Source organism: Cebus imitator, unplaced genomic scaffold (genome assembly GCF_001604975.1).
Source record: "Cebus imitator isolate Cc_AM_T3 unplaced genomic scaffold, Cebus_imitator-1.0 Scaffold444, whole genome shotgun sequence".
Lineage (NCBI taxonomy): Eukaryota > Metazoa > Chordata > Mammalia > Primates > Cebidae > Cebus > Cebus imitator.
Window position 1 is genome coordinate 745,946 of NW_016107759.1, and position 17,456 is coordinate 763,401.

Consider the following 17,456-nt stretch of genomic DNA (forward strand, 5'->3'; position numbering starts at 1 on the left):
GGATGGTGAGGCCGGGGGCCTGGTGGTGTGTGGGATGGCCGGCTGACCCGGGATGGTGAGGCCGGGGGCCTGCTGTGGCTGGGGGCTGTGGGGAGGGGGCGCGCCTGGTGCTCCCACTCCTCTGTCTCGGTGCAGGCTTCCTCTTCCTGAACACACTCTTCATCCAGCGTGGCCGGCACGAGACCACATGGACCATCCTGAGGCGCTTCGGCTACAGTGACGCACTGGAGCTGACGGCCGACTACCTCTTTCCTCCGTGAGTGGGTCTGGGGCCGACAGTCCGGGTAGGTCTCGCTCAGCGGCCGTCTGGGGTCGTGCCCTGCAGCACAGGCCACACTGCCTGGCTGAGCCCTGAACCCCTGGGCATCCACAGAGCTCTGAGTCGGGGAGGGGCTGGCCCTTAGCAACTCTATGCTCGACTTGTTCACCCTGTTGGGGTTGGCAGATTGGGGTGTGGCCTGGGGGCCTCCACTGGGCCTCTCACATGCTGGAGCCAGATGGGCACCCTGCCCTGTCGCAGCGGCAGGGTTAGGGGTGTACAGGAGCGTCTGGGTCCTCAGACAAGGCTGGCAGGGTGACAGATACGCTGAGCGCTGGGGCACAGTCTCCTGGGAACTTGACACGCTGTCGCCTCCCTGCAGGCTCCACGTGCCCCCCGGCTGCAGCACTGAGCTCAGCCACCTCGGCTACCAGTTTGTGCAGAGGATGTTTGAGAAGCACGACCAGGTGAGAGCACGGCGACTCCCCTGCCCCCACTTCCCCGCACACGTCACCACAGCCCCTCCCCTGAGAAGTACGACCAGGTGAGAGCACGGCGACTCCCGTCCCCCCACTTCCCCACAGACGTCACCACAGCCCCTCCCCCGCAGGACCGCGACGGCGCCCTCTCGCCCGTGGAGCTGCAGAGCCTCTTCAGTGTGTTCCCGGCAGCCCCCTGGGGCCCTGAGCTTCCGCGCACAGTCCGCACGGAGGCCGACCGGCTGCCCCTGCACGGATACCTCTGCCAGTGGACGTAAGCAAGGCACGCGCCACGCCCCCCCACTGTGCCACCCTCCCCACCATAACGCTGTGCCTCCCGCCCACCCCCAGTCTGGTGACCTACCTGGACGTCCGGAGCTGCCTCGGGCACTTGGGCTACCTGGGCTACCCCACCCTCTGTGAGCAGGACTCCCAGACCCACGCCATCACAGGTAGGCACCCACCTTCCCTGAGCCTGGGCTCAGCACCCTGGCCGCCGCCCTAACCTGGGTCCCTCCTCACAGTCACCCGTGAGAAGAGACTGGACCAGGAGAAGGGACAGACGCAGCGGAGCGTCCTCCTGTGCAAGGTGGTAGGGGCCCGCGGAGTGGGCAAGTCCGCCTTCCTGCAGGCCTTCCTTGGCCGCAGCCTGGGGGTAAGCACCCTACATCCCCCACCCTAGGGGCTCCAGTGGCCAGGCAGGGCAGTCCGGGGAGCCAGCGAGTCTCAGGGCCTCCCCTCCCTCAGCACCAGGACACCAGGGAGGAGCCTCCCGGCTACACCATCGACACGGTGCAGGTCAACGGGCAGGAGAAGTACCTGATTGTGAGTGCTGGGGGGCCGGCCAGTGCCTGAGGGTGGACCCGGGGACACCCAGGCCTGCCTGGCAGAGCTGGCCCAGCACAGCCCTTGGGGGACCCAGCCCCAGGGACCCTCCCTGAGGTCACCATCTGTCCCAGCTCTGTGAGGTGGGCCCAGAGGGCCTGCTGGCCACGTCGCTGGACGCCACCTGTGACGTTGCCTGCTTGATGTTTGATGGCAGTGACCCGGAGTCCTTTGCACACTGTGCCAGCGTCTACAAGGTGGGGTCCTGCAGGGGCCACGTGGCCGTGGGGCAGGGTCTGTCCTGCCAGCTGTGCCTCAGCCACCCCAGACTGGACCTCACACTGCTGTCTGCTCACAGCGCCATTACATGGATGGGCAGACGCCCTGCCTCTTCGTCTCCTCCAAGGCCGACCTGCCCGAAGGCGTCCTGCCAGCCGGTTTGTCGCCGGCCGAGTTCTGCCGCAAGCACCGGCTGCCTGCTCCGGTGCCGTTCTCTTGTGCCGGCCCGGCCGAGCCTAGCGCCGCCGTCTTCACCCAGCTCGCCACCATGGCCGCCTTCCCGTGGGTACCCGGCAGCAAAGCCCTGGGCCCTGGCTGTGTCTGTCATCTGGGCAGTGGGCAGCTGTGGTGTCAGGCCTGCATCTGGGGCCAAGGTTGCGGGGTGGAGCTTTGTGTGGCAAAGGTAGCCAGTGCCCAGGCGTGCCCCTCCATGGCCTGGCGTCTGCTGGCTGTGCCTCTGGTCTGGGAACCCAGCCTGTGGGGCCCTGTGACCGTCCAGGACCTGGGAGGGTGCCCCGCAGCAAGTGGGGGGGCCGTGCCTGACGCATCTCTCTCTTGCAGACACTTGGTCTACGCAGAGCTGCATCCCTCCTCCTTCTGGCTCCGGGGGCTGCTGGGGGTTGTCGGGGCCGCCGTGGCCGCAGTTCTCAGCTTCTCGCTCTACAGGGTCCTGGTGAAGAGCCAGTGAGGGCCCTGGTACCCAAGCCCCTCTCGACCTGGGTGTGGCTCTGCTGGGGCAGCACAGCTGGGTGCAGGCCAGGCCGCCATGCTGGGAACACCCTTCTGCCTTTCTGCTTCTGAAGGCAGGTCTGTCTGTCTGTCTGCAGCGGGGCCTCGTGCTGCCACACACTGCCCTGGCTCCTCTCCGACCCCCAGGGTTCCACTGGGCTGTCGGAGCCTTGGCGGCTGAGCAGGAGTCCCGAGTACCGGCCATGCTGTTGGGCATTGCCCACCTTGGCAGAATGTGTATTGGCCTGGGGAGCACGGGTGTGGAAGCTGGTGACCCCAGACCCGGAATTCTCAGGGCTCTACCCGCCTTTCTGGTCCTGGGTGGCCAGTGGATATGGAGGGCTGGGAGGCGGCTCTGGGTGGGGGTCTCCCCTCCCTTGAATTTGGAGCCACAGCAGAGGACAGGAGGTTGGGGTTCCCAATTAAACTTCACTGTGTCTTTTCCATCTCTCGGATCCGTCTCTGAAGACAACTTACCTGGAATCAACCTCAAATGTGTTACTTGTCTTGATGTGGGCTGCCAATGTCATTCCTCCCTTAGTCCCTGCATCCCTGTCCTGAGGTTCCAGGGGTGTGTGTGTGGCCTCTGGAAGGTCCAGTTAGGCTGTGGCCTGGGAGCTCCAGCGTCCGATAGGGGGAGCCCACTGTAGGTGGATGGTGCGTGCTTGGCCTGGACTGGGGGGCGCTGGTGCCTGAGATGTTTTCCTGGTGACTGACCCCTTTCCTGGGGTCCAGTGTCCCCTTGAGCTGCCCACTCACTCCCCAGAGCATCTTGCCAGCCTGGCTGAGCTGTGCCAAGAACCTGGGCTTATGTGACCAGGGGTGATCACTGCCTGCCACAGCCCCAGGGCCCTGGCCCGAGGGGAGCAGGATGGGCTGGAGGGAGGGACAGGCTTGGAGTTGAGCTCGGATGTCTGCTTCTTGGGACCCACAGCATGGGCTTCCCAAGGCCGCCCAAATAACCGCAAGCCTGGCCCACACGGGCTCTGCCTTGGAGCTTGTGGCGTTGGGCCCTGAAGCCCCTCCCCTGACTCATGCTGTCTTAGCCCGCTGTACCCCGTGGCTGCCTGCTGGGACCACTGCATCCCTAGGAGGAGCCGTCTGAGTGGCCCTTGCAGGGGCTGCCATAGTCACACGTGTCTTGTCTGTTACCTCCGTTGTTGAGGCGTTGGTCCACTCTCCCAGGAGCAGGTCCCCTCACCCCAACTGCAGCCCTGCCCTCTGGGGTTCTGCTCTGCCCGAATGCCCCTTGTGTCCAGCCCTGGCGCTGCCTTAGGGTGGGAGGCTTTGCTCTCCTGCATGGAGCTGGAAGAGCAGTCAGTGGCCTCCAGCCCAGGGCATGGACGAGTGGGCTGAGCTTCGTGGTCAGAGCCCAGGCAGCTGCAGCAGGGTCTCCCTCATCCTAGGAGGTGGCTGTGCGGGGTGTGGGGCCAAGGGGGCTTCCTTGCTGCACTATAGATAGAGGGTGTATCTGCCCCAAGCAGGGAACTCCAGCCGGTTGAATGCATGAACTGCGTGGAGCACTGGGTCAGCCGGGAGGGAGCAAGCAGGGATCAGGGAAAGCTTCCTGGAGAAGGTGGCATCTTCACAGGCCTGAGCCCAGGAGGGCTGTGAGAGGGCGAACGGTCTTGTATGGGGGGTTTTAGGTGCCGCCTACCCCGTGACTCCATTTACCAGCTGCTGCCGCAGAGGTCGTCCAATGCGCTGGAGCTGCGCCAGAGCGGGGGTGGGGGCCGGCACTGGGACGCGGCGCTAGCTGGAGGCGGTTCCTGTCCGGGATGTGCGTCCGCGTGCAGGGTGCGCGCGTGTGCTGGCCGCGCGTGGCGCCGTGTGCGGCAGGGGCGGGCAGGCGGGCGACTCGGTGACGCGGCCCAAGCGCGGCGCCGATCGGAGCGGGCGGAGCGGGCCGGCTGGGGCGGAGCGGAGCGGAGTCGTCCGCAGAGCAGCCCCTCCCGGCCGCGGCCGCCGACCCCGGCCCCCGGCCCGGCTCTATGGACAGGAGCTCGCTGCTGCAGCTCATCCAGGAGCAGGTGCGTCGGGGGGTGGTCTGGGGAGCTGGCACCGCCCCCAATGCGGCCCTCCTGCCGCTGAGCTGAGCTTGTGCGGGACGGGAGCTCCCCGAGAGCCCCGCTCGGCACCCACCCCATCCCTCCACGACCTTGGCCCCTGTGTCTTGGGCCCCAGGAGAGGACTGACTGGACCAGGGCTCCTGGGGGAGGGGGAGGGAGAGAGGGTGGAAATGGGGAAGGGAGGGAGGGCTGGCGGGCGGCTGGCTGCTCTTGGACCTTGGCCCTCCCCTTCCTGGATGGGTAGGGTGGAAGATGGAACCCTGAAGAGCTGGAGGACTGGGACCTAGGCACCAGTGCCCTGCCAGCTCCTGGGATCAAGTAGGGTCCCAGGCAACAGGCAGACATGGGGCCCCTGTCCCAAAAGTGCCTGGAGCCTGAGCCTGATGCTCCCAGCCAGCCTGGTCCAGCCCTTTGGTCCAGGGGTCTGGCCCACACTCAGGCGTTGGTCGGCGGCTCCTCACTGCAGCAGCTGGATCCCGAGAACACAGGCTTCATCGGTGCAGACAGCTTCGCTGGCCTGGTGCACAGCCATGAGCTGCCTCTGGACCCGGCCAAGCTGGACATGCTGGTGGCCCTGGCTCAGAGCAATGAGCAGGGCCAGGTCTGCTACCAGGAGCTGGTGGACCTGGTCAGTGCCACAGTGGGCAGGTTAACTGTCCTAGTCAGAGGAGGTGGGCGGGTGGCCCTCAGTGGGAGGGCTCTTGTGGATGTGGGGAGCTGGGTGAGCCCCGCAGGCAGGGGTGCCGTGGGGAGGTCCGTGGCCCATGCTCAGGCCCCTGCCCTCAGATCAGCAGCAAGCGCTCCAGCAGCTTCAAGCGGGCCATTGCTAACGGACAGCGGGCACTGCCCCGGGACGGGCCGCTGGACGAGCCGGGCCTGGGTGTCTACAAGCGGTTTGTGCGCTACGTGGCCTACGAGATCCTGCCCTGCGAGGTGGACCGCCGCTGGTACTTCTACCGACACCGCAGCTGCCCACCCCCCGTGTTCATGGCCTCGGTCACCCTTGCCCAGGTGGGCCCCTCAGCCGCTGCCCCGGGAGCCTCCCACGCTCCTGGCCTTGACCAGCCTAACACTCGTGTCCCCAGATCATCGTGTTCCTGTGCTACGGGGCCCGCCTCAACAAGTGGGTGCTGCAGACCTACCACCCTGAATACATGAAGAGCCCCCTCGTGTACCACCCCGGCCACCGCGCCCGTGCCTGGCGCTTCCTCACCTACATGTTCATGCATGTCGGGTGAGTGGGGCTGCTGCCCAGTGAGGCCCCCCCAACCCCATCTGCCGTTCCATCAAAGGCTCAGCCTCAGGGCAGGTGCAGCAACTTGAGGAGAGGGCTGGGGGTGGGGCCTGATGGCTGACCCCACCCCTCATGCCCATTTGCTCCCATGTGGCCAGGCTGGAGCAGCTGGGGTTCAACGCCCTCCTGCAGCTGATGATCGGGGTGCCCCTGGAGATGGTGCATGGCCTGCTCCGCATCAGCCTCCTCTACCTGGCGGGCGTGCTGGCAGGTGAGGCAGGTGCACACCCCCGCCCCCTATCCTGGCCGGCCGGACCCTCACCCGCCGCTTGCTCTCACAGGCTCCTTAACCGTCTCCATCACCGACATGCGGGCCCCGGTGGTGGGAGGCTCCGGCGGGGTCTATGCCCTGTGCTCGGCACACCTCGCCAACGTCGTCATGGTAACGGGCTTGCCCGGTGGGGGGCGTGGGGAGGAGCCCCTGGCAAGCCTCACGGCCTCTCCTCTGCACACCCCCCTAGAACTGGGCTGGGATGAGATGTCCTTACAAGTTGCTGAGGATGGTGCTGGCCTTGGTGTGCAGTGAGTAGGGACTGAGGGGGAGGGCGGGGGGCCTCTCAGCCTGCAGCCGGGGCACCTCCCACCTGCCGCGTCCCTCTGCAGTGAGCTCCGAGGTGGGCCGGGCCGTGTGGCTGCGCTTCTCCCCGCCGCTGCCCGCCTCGGGCCCACAGCCCAGCTTCATGGCGCACCTGGCAGGCGCGGTGGTGGGGGTGAGCATGGGCCTGACCATCCTGCGCAGCTACGAGGAACGCCTGCAGGACCAGTGCGGCTGGTGGGTGGTGCTGCTGGCCTACGGCACCTTCCTGCTCTTCGCCGTCTTCTGGAACGTCTTTGCCTACGACCTGCTTGGCGCCCACATCCCCCCACCGCCCTGACCGGCTACCTGAGGCTGCACGGGCCATGGCTTGGCACATGGTGGCCGCCCCCCATGGGCCTTCACGCCTGCCCTTGTGAGCGGACGTCTCAGGGCTGCTGTGCCCCTCGGGTGTGGGTGGCCTCAGAGGAGACCCTGTCCCGGCCAACTCCCTACCCCCAGGACTCGCAGTCTGAACCTTTTTGGATAATTAATAAATATTTTACACAGCACCAGGGGGCTATCCCAGGCTCTGGAAACTTGTCAAGACCTCCACACCTGCTGAACGGACTGTGAGGGCCCTGCCCACCGCAAGAGCCTGGCTTCCCTCCCTGTGCACCTCTGCACCTGGGGTCACGTGTGGGACTCGTTCCCCGGGCCACAGGTGCTGTGTCTGTGGGAGTCAAGGGCACCCGGGAGGGCTGGGGATCAGGTGTGTGTCCAGGCCAGGAGTGTGGTCAGGCGAGTTTGGTGAGTGTTTATTGAGCTCCCATGGTGGCGGCCTCTCTGGCATCCAGTGACACCCGAGGCCTGAGGTTGTGTGGCGGGTGAGTGAGCCAGGGCCATAGCTGAGTCCACTCAGCCTGGGTCCTGCGCTTCTTGGCTGGCCTAGCATCCTTGTGGGTGGCCAGGCTGGGGCCAAGTTTGGGCAACAGGTGTGGGGACAGCCTCTGCCCCACGGCCCAGGTCCACAGCGCTGTCTCCACTAGTTGAGGAGTCCACAGTCCTGAGGCACTGGCTAGGGAGGGGCACACGGAGTCAGGCCCAGGGCACATGCGCCCCCACCCTGCCCATGCACAGATCGCTCACCTTGGTTCAGAGCTCGAACCCAGCTCAGGGACAGCAGGTTGCGCGCCTGAGGGTGTACTGTGGGGCCAGAAGGCTGGGCACTGTGGCCACTGCCTCATCTGACAAGGCTTCTAGCTTTGGAGCTCCGGCCGCCAGGGCTGCTCTGAGCAGCGAGAAGACAGCAGCCAGACACCCCAGCAGGACAAGCTCTGGGAGACCCTGCTCCTGCTCCCAGTAAAACATGTAAGGGTCCTGACTGCCGGCTTCACAGACAAGGATGCCTATGCACTCAGGTCGCACCCACCCGACTCACCTGTGGTGGGCCCACATGGCGGAGGGCACACAGCTTTGCGACTGTGACCCCCGAATCTGGCAGGAGTCAGAAAGCGGAGGTCAAGCAGTGCACAACCAGCTCAGGGGAATTGCTGGCCACGAGCTGCTGCAGACATGGCCAGAAGCGGCCTCTCTGTGGGAGGCCAGGTCAGGGTGCCTGGGGTGGTGGACCCACCAGGAACCCGCCCGCCCGGCGCCGGGATGAAGCCCCGCCCCCACGAAGACAAGCCCCTAGGAGGCCCCGCCCACGAGGAAGGACCGCCCCGCCGATGCCACACCCTGAAGACCCGCCCTACGGAGGCCCCGCCCATGAGGAAGTACCGCCCCGCCCGCGGGCCGCACACCACCGGCAGCCTCCAGGCTGGCAGCCGCTCCAGCTCCCTTCGCGTCACGTGCTTCTCCGCTCGGCCCTTGATGGCCGCCAGCAACTCCTCCTGGGAAAGGGGATGAGGGGAGGTCCGGCCACGGGGACACTCGCCCTACGGATCCCTTTATCCCTTACCACTCTACCAACGGTCCACGGCTTCCAGCCGCTCTCGGGGGCCCGCGCGCGCTCGTAGCACCTATTCGGTGGCGCTCCAGGATGGCAGACCAGCAAGCCGCCGGGGTCCTCCTAGCTCCAGAGCGCGTGGGAAGCCGCCCTGTTCACGTGGAGGGGACGGGCCTGCTGTCCGGGGCGTGGCCTATGCAAATGAATCAGCCCTGAGGGCGGGGCTGGTTGCCAGGGGCGGAACCTCTGCAGACGGAGCTGTCTGGTGGGGGCGTGGCCGGCTGCTGGGGGCGGGGCCTCTGTGGATGGGCCAACTGCTGGGTGCGGGGCTGGCTGCCGGGGGCGGGACCGCTGCAGCTGTGCTCAAGAGCTGGGGGCGTGGTCGGCTGCTGGGGGGGCGGGGCCTCTGAGGATGGGGTTTTTGCGGGCTGGGACAGGGGCGGAATCCCACGTGGGCGGAACAGGCTTTTAGGGAAGCACGCCCTCAGCGAACCACGGTAGGCATCTCACGGGGAAAATCGAATGTATGGGACGGCCGCCACCAAGGCCAGTTCTGAAGAGGCCTCAGAGGGGCGGGCCGGGCTCCGCGAACGCCGACCCTGAAGAGCGCGGGCCCAGGGATCCGGAGGGTTCTTCGCAGTCCGCGACGTCGCGGGCCCACTGTCCCCGCCCCGGCTGGCTGGGCGCACGCGCGGCCCTACCCGCCCCCCGACGCCTGCGTCCCCGCTGATCCCGCCTCCGGCCGGAAGTTCCGGCGGGGGAGCTGGGCCGGGCCCGAGCGGATCGCGGGCTCGGGCTGCGGGGCTCGGGCTCGGGCTGCGGGTGCAGGGCCGCCAGGCGCGGAGCTTGGGAGCGCAGCCCAGGCCGTGCCGCGCGGCGCCATGAAGGGCAAGGAGGAGAAGGAGGGCGGCGCGCGGCTGGGCGCTGGCGGCGGTAGCCCCGAGAAGAGCCCGAGCGCGCAGGAGCTCAAGGAACAGGGCAACCGTCTGTTTGTGGGCCGAAAGTACCCGGAGGCGGCGGCCTGCTACGGCCGCGCGATCGTGAGTGCGCCCGTGCGGGGAGGGCGGCGACGGCGAGGCGGAGGGCCAGGCCCGCGACCGGCCGGCCCCGCCGAGGGTCTGGCTCCTCCGCGGCGGGTATCCTGGGCCCCGAAAGCCCAGCATTGGTTCTCGAGCCCAGCGCCAGTTGCCGGGGAACGAGGGTGGGATGCCAGATGGAGGCCGGCCGGGTGGGTGGGAGGCCAGGGGCCCTCGCCCCTTGAGGACCCCCGGTCCAAAGCTGGGACTCTCCAAAGATTTGGAAAACTACAAAACCAACGGAAGTGTGTAGGCTGAGCCAGTAGTCCCCTGTCTGCAGATTCTTGGACGCAGAGGCTTTGACTACTGGGAGGTTTAGTTTCTTCAATCTAGCCATATCGCAGACGCTGGGACGGGCCCTGGGACAGAGGGGGCACGCTGAGCCTACGCCCTGATGCGGCTGGCCCGGCCTTGGTCCGTAGACCCGGAACCCGCTGGTGGCCGTGTATTACACCAACCGGGCCCTGTGCTACCTGAAGATGCAGCAGCACGAGCAGGCCCTGGCCGACTGCCGGCGCGCCCTGGAGCTGGACGGGCAGTCTGTGAAGGCTCACTTCTTCTTGGGGCAGTGCCAGCTGGAGATGGAGAACTATGATGAGGCCATCGCCAATCTGCAGCGAGGTTGGCTGACAAGCTGCCCGGTTGTGGGGCCCCTGGGACCAGGCGGTTGGACCGGCCAGGGTGACTTGAAACCCTTGTTCCCTAGCTTACAGCCTGGCCAAGGAGCAGCGACTGAACTTTGGGGACGACATCCCCAGCGCTCTTCGAATCGCGAAGAAGAAGCGCTGGAACAGCATCGAGGAGCGGCGCATCCACCAGGAGAGTGAGCTGCACTCCTACCTTTCGAGGCTCATTGCGGCGGAGCGTGAGAGGTGGGACCCTTACCCCAGGCCGCCCTGTCTGGGGATAATTCTGAATAACCAATCACCAACACGAATGTTTATTGGTTTTACTGGTGAGCGGTAAATGTGAGGAAGCAGCCCAGATGTTAGCTTTGAGGTTGGGGTGTGGTCAGATATCTCCTGGCCAGGTCTGTCTCTGACGGGCTTCTGGTCATCCCCCAGGGAGCTGGAAGAGTACCAGCGGAACCACGAGGGTGATGAGGACGACAGCCACGTCCGGGCCCAGCAGGCCTGCATTGAGGCCAAGCACGTGAGGGTGCCCCCATCCACATGTGGGTCTGTGTGTGTGCACGTGGCACGGGAGCGTCCCCACCTTGCTGTGGGTCCGTGTGTCCCTGCCCCGTGTTGGGTCTGTGTGCCACAGAGGAGGGAGGTGGGGTGTCCCTCCCAAGCACTGCTCCACTTTCCACAGGACAAATATATGGCGGACATGGATGAGCTCTTCTCTCAGGTGGATGAGAAGAGGAAGGTGAGTGTTGCTGTGGGTGGCAGGTGCTGGCGCATGCCCCTTCCCAGCCTCTGACCCTGTGCCCATGTGCCACAGAAGCGTGACATCCCCGACTACCTGTGTGGTAAGATCAGCTTTGAGCTGATGCGGGAGCCGTGCATCACGCCCAGTGGCATCACCTATGACCGCAAGGACATCGAGGAGCACCTGCAGGTGAGGCTGCAGCCAGGGGGTGGGCAGGGCCAGCAGCACTGTCCTGTGCCCGCTGAGCACCCTCTGCCTGTTGTCGCTGCAGCGTGTGGGTCATTTTGACCCTGTGACCCGGAGCCCCCTGACGCAGGAACAGCTGATTCCCAACCTGGCTATGAAGGAGGTCATTGACGCATTCATCTCTGAGAACGGCTGGGTAGAGGACTACTGAGGCTCCCCGCCCTGCCCAGTGTCCTGGCCCAGGAGGGCAGAGGCCCCAGCCCCTGTACATAGTTTGTGTCCCTGGCCACCCTGTTCCCCTCCCCCCAAGTTCTGCTGTTGGGCTCTGGACTGTTCCCTTCTCAGCACAGCTCTTGCTGGGCCGTGATCCTCCCCGTCCCCCCTTCTGGGCTGGAAAAGCAGGTGAGGGTGGGCTGGGCTGAGGTCCCTGTGGCCACTGTCTGTGTAATAAAATCCGTGAGCACAAGGTGAGGGAGTACTCTGTGTGCCAGGAATGCCTGCTGGCTGCTCCAGTTAGCCGAGGAAGGTGGAGATGAAGACGCTGGTGTCAAGATTGAGCGTGGCATGCCACCAGCGGTCAGGGAAGTACAGCACCTGGTGGAGGAAGGGGTGCAGCAGAGATTACCTGGGGGCCTCTGACTTGGCCCAGTCCCCTCCTGCCAGCCACTGACCTCACCAGCCCGGATGGTGCACTCCAGGGGCCGGGCAGACGGTGGCAGGGCTGGGTATGTGTCCCGGAGCCAGGCCAGCGTGGTCTTGTTGGGGTGGAATTCTGGCGTCTTCTCAGGTGGGTAGAGGAACCAGCGCTGTGAGCAGGAGCAGTAGCGTCACCCTTGCCCATTTTGGTCATCCAACCCTGAACCCCAACACCCACCCCATGCTGACCTTGCGGCCGTAGATCACCTCTGAGTACCCAGGCCCGTGCCAGTGGAAGGGCACCCCCGAGCCGGCTCCTGTGGAGTTATGAGCACCTGGTGACACACCTGTTTTGTACCCACTCTCAGAAGCTTCACTCCTCCCAGTCCCAAGGAGCACCCACCTGCGATTCCAAAGCTGTAAGCTGGAGCGGTACCCGGCAGACCAAATGGGGGTGGGGAGTAGTGCCGAAAAAGCGAGGCCCATTCAGTGAAGTTGTTGTCCCCAAAAAAGTACAGGGTGTCTGCCAACAGAGACGGTGGAGGCAGAGATCCCGGCACCTGGAGACTCCAAGCGTGTCGCCCCCCAACTCCGACCGCCATACACGGCTAACTCACCATTGCCTAGGGAGCCGGGGTCCTGGGGGTGCAGCAGCTGCTCCACATACTCCTGGAAGGGCAGGTCCACTGCAGGGAAGGGACGGGTCAGGACCGGCTGCTGCAGCCGTCCCGGTGTGGCAAGCAGGCGGGCCCCGGGGTGGGGCAGCTCACCTTTCCGGTAGGAGTAGGTGTTGGCGGTGCTCAGCCGGACCACTCTGTCTCCAAACGACGCCAGCAACCTTTCGCGGGAGCACAGGGCCCGGAACCTCTGCGGGGGCGGGGGCGGGGGCTCAGTGGCCGGGCCCAGCCCGTGCGGCTGTGACCGGGGACGGGCGCGCGCTCACCGAGTTGTCCGTGAGTCCCTGCAGGATGACGGGCCGGACGAACGCGTAGCTGGAAGGAAGGGCAGGGTCGCGGCCGGGCTCGACCGCCACCCGCGCCGCCCCCGCCCCACACGCGCGCGGGACCTCGGGGGCGGGCGGGCGGTCCGGGCGCACGTACTGCTGCAGGAAGTCGGCGTAGGTGAGGTCGGCGCGGCGCTCCACCTCGCAGCGCTCCTCCTCCGCCACAGCCCCCGGCCCGCCCCGGCGCCTGCGGGCACAGCCGGGTCAGCCCGCGCCCGCCCCGCCGCACGTGAGCCCCCGCCCGGCCCCTCCCGGGCCGCTCACCACCCGCCGTCGCCCTCCTCCCCCGAGCTGGGTAGAACCAGAGCCGCCAGCGCCCAGAGCGCGAGCAGCCGCGACCCCGGCGCCATGAGCCCGCCGCCCTCAGCCCGCCGCGCTGCACGCCGGGAAGCTCAGGCCCGTCCGCCAGCCATTGGCCGGCAGCTTCGTCGTCGTGGCAACCGCCGGGAGCCCGCACGGGCCCGGAAGTGACCTTCGCCCCGCCCCGGAAGAAGTCTCTTGGCACCGCTGGTTACCACGGCGACAGCGCCGCAGAAAGCCCCCGCGCACCGGCTGCACCGCGAGCACACTGCAAGCCCCCGCGCTGACAGCGATTCCACTTCCTTTATTGGGGTTTCAAGTTCCAGCCTCCGCCCGTCTGAGGCACAAGACCAGGCGGGGTTCTGCCGCGGCCGGCCGGGCGGTCAGGTCCCGAGGCCCCAGGGGAGCCTAGCAGACGCTCAGGAGTACTCGCAGAGGTGCCCGCAGCCCGCGGGGCAGTGGGAGCTGCCTTCCAGCCACTTCATGATGTGCTGCAGGTGGCCGCCGTGGCTGCAGCCCTGGCACCACACGAACAGGCCCTTGACAACGTGGTGGCAGACGGCGCACATGCTGGCGCAGCGGTGGCACCTGGGGGCGGGCGAGAGGGCGGACGCCTCAGCGGGGACTCCTGCGCTGCCTGCAGGCTCCTGCCCCACCTCCCGACCCCACCGCCCACCTGTCGCAGACCCAGCCCCGGCTGCTCATGGGCCGTTTGCAGTGGCTGCAGTTGACGTGCAGGGTGGTGGAGGCCTGGTTGAGGCAGCTGACGGCACGGCTCGTGCTCAGCTTGACCACCTCGTTGGACACGTTCCACAGGCGGAAGCGCTGCAGCAGGTCGATGTAGGAGGTGTACCAGTGCTCCTGGGAAAGGAGTGCCTGGCGGTCAGAATCTGGGTGCAGGGCAACGCGCTTCAGAGGCAGGAGGCCCCGCCCGCCACACACCTGGGTCTGTTCGTCGATGTCCTTGCGCACCCGTTCACCCAGGACGATGAGCACAGACACAGCCATCTGCACATCGCCCTGCTCAGCATAGAAGTGCAGCATGTCCCGCACCAGCACGCTGAAGAAGTCAGGCGGCAGGCGGCTGTCGTAGAGCGCGTGTGAGACGGACAGGAGCGAGAAGGAGGAGTCCACGGGAGCCAGGGAGGCCACATCCGCCTCGCTGCCACTCACGTGAGGGGAGTCGGCCTTGTCCTGCAGGTGCTCGGGCCCGGGAGGTGTGTCCACAATCTCATGGCGCAGCGGAAAGGCCTCCTGCGGCAGCACGCACTCGGGCTCCTCGGCTGGGACGCCCGGGCGAGCAGAGGCTCTGAGCCTCCGTCCTCCATCCACTTCTCCACCCGACCCCGCCTGGACCCCACTTACGGTGCGTGTGTTCCGGGTCCAGCAGGTACAGTTCGTCATCCTCGCCCTCCACGTCACCCAGGAGGTAGTCGGCAGGTACGTCACTGCCCTCGGTTTCTTCGTTATCTGCCAACATTGGGGCCAGCATTCAGGGTCCTGTGGGATGCCCCCGCCCACTCCTGCCAGCACTGCCACCCGCCACAGCCTACCCTCATTGGTGATGAGTGTGGCCGAGGAGTCAAGCAGAACCGTGTCGCTCCGTGCGTCTCCTTTGCTGCGGTCCAGCCGGGTCTCACTGCCCAACCCTGGGGCCATATCCTTCAGGTTGAAACTGAAGGCAGAAAAGACCTATGGGTAGGTGGGCTTGAGCAGCCCAAATCCTTGGGGAGAGCTGCCCCTGGCATCTACCTGTTCATGAGCTGCAGGCCACAGGAGCCACCCTTGCCCACGCTGTGGCTGAGGTTTGCGGTGGGCAGCAGGCCAGGGCTGCAGTAGATGGTCCGCAGCATGGTCCATGTCTGCGCCACCTGGGGGCAGGCACTGGTCACTTGTGTGGGTCCTGGTAACCCAGCACCCCATGCAGGTCCCCTTCTGCCTGGACAGAATCACAAGCCCTCAGCATTCAGCTGCCCCAAGGACCCAATGTCTAGGCCCACCCCAGGTAGGGAAGCTGAGGCTCATGGGAAGAGAAAAATCCCAATCTCCATCCTACAGCAGCACAGAGGGAATGGAATTAGGCGGCGGGGAACTGCAGGGCAGCAAGAGATGGGCATGGGGGCAGCAGCTCACACGTCTACTGCTGCCAGTGCCTGGAGAGCTCCAGAAGCAAGAGAGCAGAACAGAGAGCTTGACCACATGACTCCCCAGACCTCTGCCCTGCAGAGGACAGTGCCGACTCCGGCCCACCCTGGAGCCTGGCCCTGTGCGATCCTGATACCCTCAGCTACCGCGACAAGGGCTGTTGGTAGGCCTGGCCAGAGCCCATCGCTGAGCTTGAAGTGGGGGCGGGACAGCCAGCAGGGGAACCAGCCCGGGCCCGCAGTCTCACCACCCGCCTACCTGGTTACGGCAGGGGAACCAGCCTGGCCCACAGTCTCACCGCCCGCCTACCTGGTTGCGGCCAAGCTCGCGCGCCACCTTTGCGTTATGGTCACACAGCTCGGCCAGCGGCCGGCCGGCCAGCGCATAACGCTCAGCTGTGTCCACAAACCAGCGCATGGCGCCACCACCCGGCTCTGTCTCAAAGACGCTGAGGGCGCTGGAGGCGAGGCCTGCGAAGGGCTCGGCAGGGTCCAGCTTGCGCTTAAAGAAGATGGGGTGGCGCCGGTCACCAGTGTAGGGCTTGCGCCCCGACTCGGCAGCCACGAGGCTCTCCTTGGCGGCAAAGGCCAGGTCCCCGAAGAGGCCGTAGCAGAGGCCCTCGGGGTTGGCGCGCTCCACGGGCTGGCTGGCGTCACGGAACAGGTGCTGGCACAGTGAGCTGTCCTTAGAGCCGGACAGCAGGAAGGAGGGGTCGTGCGGGTGGCGCCAGGCGATGCCCGTGGTGACATCTCGGTGCTCCTCGAACATGGCAGCTGGCACGAAGGGCCGGCGCACGTCCCACACGTAGATGTTGTGGTCCACCATCATGGAGCATGTGGCCAGGTGGTGGCGGCACTCCGGCCGCCACTTGACACGGGCCACCGAGGCGATGGTCTGCACACAGTGCATCTCCTTGGCACGATGCGTGGTCATGTCCCAGACCTTCACCATCTTGTCACGCCCTCCTGTGGCCAACCAGCCCCTGTGGGAAGGCCCCACCCAAACTCTCAGTGGCCTTTCCTGTGGACAGGGGACCCCCCAGCTCTGCTGCTCCCAATTGTCTCACAGGTCTGAGGCAGTGAGAGCCTCCTGTCAGCCGGCTGCCCCTGCACCCCCATGGCACACCTATCTTCAGGGTGCCAGTCACAGCAGAAGACGGGGCCGTTGTGGGCCGTGAACATCCTCTCACAGCGGTCGGGGCGCCGGATGTCCCAGAGCTGCACGTTGCCGTTCTCGAAGGTGGAGGCGAAGGTGAAGTAGTCCCGGATACTGAACTGGACGTCCCGCACGCTCTCGGACTGGCCTGCAGGCAGGGCGTCAATGCAGGGGAGGTGACGGGGTGGCCCACGGGGTGCCCCCTTGGAGCAGCTGTGGAATGGTGTCACACACCTGCCTGTGGCCCAGAACAGAGGCCCAAGGGAGCAGCCACATAGAGTCTCCACAAGAGCCTGGGCCCGGGAGCAGCATGCCAGGTGGTTTTTCACATCCTCACAGGCCCCATTTGCGCCACATTCTGCGTCCTGCATCCGCCCATGAGCAAAGCTGGGGTGCAGCCTCAGGACACAGCAGCTGAGCACTGGGAGTACAGGAACCCACCCAGTCATCACCCACTCCCACGGCCTCCTGGGGGAGACCCAAGGAGGTGCTAAGCAGGGTGCCCCCAGCCTTGGCACAGTCCCTTCACCTGGAGCCGGAGCTGCCTGGTCAGCCCCAAAAGACTGAGGGACTCAGGATCAAGGTCCACCCTAGTGGACCACCATACCAAGAGCCTCTGAGGGTGTGCCCAGCCTTCCTCCAGGGCCCTCCAGGGCAGGCAGCTCAGGATCTGTCTTAAGTGTCTTGTAAATTCTCTGAGGCCCCTGAGTTCCACATCACCTCATCTCTTCGTGAACAAGGGAGAGCTGGCTCAGGGTGGCCACTGGTGCTGGGCCCACTAGGAAAAGGGCCCCGGGACACTGGATAGCAAACCCACCTCCTCTGCCTCCCCAGGCCAGGAAACCTGGAAGTCCTGTCAGACTTCCTGCTGTGAGGCGGCCTCTGCAGCTCCCAGGTGAGGGCAGGGAGTCACCTGGGCTGGCTTGGAGACCGCTGGACTTGACCCTATCTCACCCCACATCTAGCCTCAATTTCTGCTGGTCTTATCTCTTGCCTCTTCCCACTTCACTGCCCTGGGTCACAGGCAGCCCAGCCCAACCTGCCCCACCCCTCCCTGCCGATTCCCTTTCCCCTGAAAAAGCCCTCTGGGAGGCCGGGCGCGGTGGCTCAAGCCTGTAATACCAGCACTGTGGGAGGCTGAAGCGGGTGGATCACGAGGTCAAGAGATCGAGACCATCCTGG

General features: G+C 66.0%; 5 protein-coding genes and 1 long non-coding RNA gene across 22 annotated transcripts in view; 3 read left to right on the forward strand and 3 right to left on the reverse strand.

The window, feature by feature from the left end:
* Positions 1–3,058, forward strand: part of RHOT2 (ras homolog family member T2) — a 6,659-nt gene extending 3,601 nt beyond the window's left edge. For 5 of the 9 annotated variants that reach the window (XM_017510900.2, XM_037732258.1, XM_017510902.2 and 2 more), the window contains 9 exons: positions 131–256; positions 642–726; positions 870–1,012; positions 1,090–1,190; positions 1,263–1,393; positions 1,486–1,563; positions 1,698–1,820; positions 1,922–2,124; positions 2,404–3,057. In XM_017510900.2, the coding sequence (XP_017366389.1) occupies positions 131–256; positions 642–726; positions 870–1,012; positions 1,090–1,190; positions 1,263–1,393; positions 1,486–1,563; positions 1,698–1,820; positions 1,922–2,124; positions 2,404–2,530 (1,117 nt within the window). In that variant the 3' untranslated portion in view covers positions 2,531–3,057. Of the gene's footprint in view, positions 1–130; positions 257–641; positions 727–869; positions 1,013–1,089; positions 1,191–1,262; positions 1,394–1,485; positions 1,564–1,697; positions 1,821–1,921; positions 2,125–2,403 lie in introns of all 9 variants that reach the window. The other 4 variants (XM_017510901.2, XM_017510907.2, XM_037732259.1 and 1 more) reach the window with 2 other exon arrangements.
* A 1,324-nt stretch (positions 3,059–4,382) lies between these two features.
* RHBDL1 (rhomboid like 1) lies at positions 4,383–7,020 on the forward strand. Of its 3 annotated transcripts, none has more exons than XM_017510910.2 (8): positions 4,383–4,601; positions 5,107–5,268; positions 5,427–5,651; positions 5,726–5,874; positions 6,033–6,145; positions 6,216–6,316; positions 6,396–6,456; positions 6,538–7,020. In XM_017510910.2, exons 1-8 carry the CDS (start codon positions 4,563–4,565, stop codon positions 6,807–6,809), a joined length of 1,122 nt encoding a protein of 373 aa, XP_017366399.1. In that variant the 5' UTR covers positions 4,383–4,562; the 3' UTR covers positions 6,810–7,020. The 3 variants fall into 3 exon arrangements, with proteins under 3 accessions (XP_017366399.1, XP_017366398.1, XP_017366397.1); XM_017510909.2 differs by having other exon boundaries at positions 4,448–4,601; positions 5,080–5,268; XM_017510908.2 differs by lacking the exon at positions 4,383–4,601 and having other exon boundaries at positions 4,645–5,268.
* Positions 7,021–7,251: 231 nt separating this feature from the next.
* Positions 7,252–8,560, reverse strand: LOC108290874. Of its 2 annotated transcripts, XR_005197209.1 has the most exons (4): positions 8,412–8,560; positions 7,890–8,042; positions 7,598–7,739; positions 7,252–7,526 (listed from the first exon to the last, which is right to left on the reverse strand). It is a non-coding gene; the product is annotated as an uncharacterized LOC108290874 (long non-coding RNA). The 2 variants fall into 2 exon arrangements; XR_001819733.2 differs by lacking the exon at positions 8,412–8,560 and having other exon boundaries at positions 7,890–8,084.
* A 307-nt stretch (positions 8,561–8,867) lies between these two features.
* STUB1 (STIP1 homology and U-box containing protein 1) lies at positions 8,868–11,501 on the forward strand. 2 transcript variants are annotated; one of them, XM_017510918.2, is made up of 7 exons: positions 8,868–9,439; positions 9,898–10,096; positions 10,182–10,347; positions 10,540–10,627; positions 10,790–10,846; positions 10,922–11,038; positions 11,121–11,501. In XM_017510918.2, exons 1-7 carry the CDS (start codon positions 9,281–9,283, stop codon positions 11,244–11,246), a joined length of 912 nt encoding a protein of 303 aa, XP_017366407.1. In that variant the 5' UTR covers positions 8,868–9,280; the 3' UTR covers positions 11,247–11,501. The 2 variants fall into 2 exon arrangements, with proteins under 2 accessions (XP_017366407.1, XP_017366406.1); XM_017510917.1 differs by having other exon boundaries at positions 10,540–10,846.
* JMJD8 (jumonji domain containing 8) lies at positions 11,185–13,158 on the reverse strand. Of its 4 annotated transcripts, none has more exons than XM_017510920.2 (9): positions 12,939–13,158; positions 12,772–12,861; positions 12,615–12,663; positions 12,442–12,538; positions 12,289–12,357; positions 12,075–12,194; positions 11,921–11,988; positions 11,707–11,841; positions 11,185–11,629 (listed from the first exon to the last, which is right to left on the reverse strand). In XM_017510920.2, the coding sequence occupies exons 1-9, from the start codon at positions 13,022–13,024 to the stop codon at positions 11,549–11,551; spliced, it is 795 nt and encodes a 264-aa protein (XP_017366409.1). In that variant the 5' UTR covers positions 13,025–13,158; the 3' UTR covers positions 11,185–11,548. The 4 variants fall into 4 exon arrangements, with proteins under 4 accessions (XP_017366409.1, XP_017366408.1, XP_037588193.1 ...); XM_037732265.1 differs by having other exon boundaries at positions 11,356–11,629; positions 11,712–11,841; positions 12,939–13,123; XM_017510919.2 differs by having other exon boundaries at positions 12,289–12,538; positions 12,939–13,123.
* Positions 13,159–13,261: 103 nt separating this feature from the next.
* The window catches only part of WDR24 (WD repeat domain 24), a 6,228-nt gene continuing 2,033 nt past the window's right edge, over positions 13,262–17,456 (reverse strand). The window contains exons 2-9 of one of the 2 annotated variants that reach the window (XM_017510915.2): positions 16,245–16,422; positions 15,429–16,101; positions 14,727–14,845; positions 14,528–14,649; positions 14,340–14,444; positions 13,917–14,257; positions 13,651–13,799; positions 13,262–13,562 (exon numbers count right to left, since the gene is read on the reverse strand). In XM_017510915.2, coding sequence (XP_017366404.1) covers positions 13,394–13,562; positions 13,651–13,799; positions 13,917–14,257; positions 14,340–14,444; positions 14,528–14,649; positions 14,727–14,845; positions 15,429–16,101; positions 16,245–16,422 — 1,856 coding nt within the window. In that variant the 3' untranslated portion in view covers positions 13,262–13,393. Of the gene's footprint in view, positions 13,563–13,650; positions 13,836–13,916; positions 14,258–14,339; positions 14,445–14,527; positions 14,650–14,726; positions 14,846–15,428; positions 16,102–16,244; positions 16,423–17,456 lie in introns of both variants that reach the window. The other variant, XM_017510914.2, reaches the window with a different exon arrangement.

Bases quoted from the DNA above. Each gene is read 5' to 3' on its own strand.
- RHBDL1 (XM_017510908.2), top strand. From the start codon at position 4,984: ATGGGGCCCCTGTCCCAAAAGTGCCTGGAGCCTGAGCCTGATGCTCCC. The intron at 5,875-6,032 runs GTGAGTGGGGCT...CCATGTGGCCAG, and splicing joins TACATGTTCATGCATGTCGG to GCTGGAGCAGCTGGGGTTCA. The intron at 6,457-6,537 runs GTGAGTAGGGAC...GTCCCTCTGCAG, and splicing joins GGTGCTGGCCTTGGTGTGCA to TGAGCTCCGAGGTGGGCCGG.
- STUB1 (XM_017510917.1), top strand. From the start codon at position 9,281: ATGAAGGGCAAGGAGGAGAAGGAGGGCGGCGCGCGGCTGGGCGCTGGC. The intron at 10,348-10,539 runs GTGGGACCCTTA...GTCATCCCCCAG, and splicing joins ATTGCGGCGGAGCGTGAGAG to GGAGCTGGAAGAGTACCAGC. The intron at 10,847-10,921 runs GTGAGTGTTGCT...CATGTGCCACAG, and splicing joins AGGTGGATGAGAAGAGGAAG to AAGCGTGACATCCCCGACTA.
- JMJD8 (XM_017510919.2), bottom strand. From the start codon at position 13,024: ATGGCGCCGGGGTCGCGGCTGCTCGCGCTCTGGGCGCTGGCGGCTCTG. The intron at 12,664-12,771 runs GTACGTGCGCCC...CCTTCCTTCCAG, and splicing joins TACGCCGACTTCCTGCAGCA to CTACGCGTTCGTCCGGCCCG. The intron at 12,539-12,614 runs GTGAGCGCGCGC...CCGCCCCCGCAG, and splicing joins AGGGACTCACGGACAACTCG to AGGTTCCGGGCCCTGTGCTC.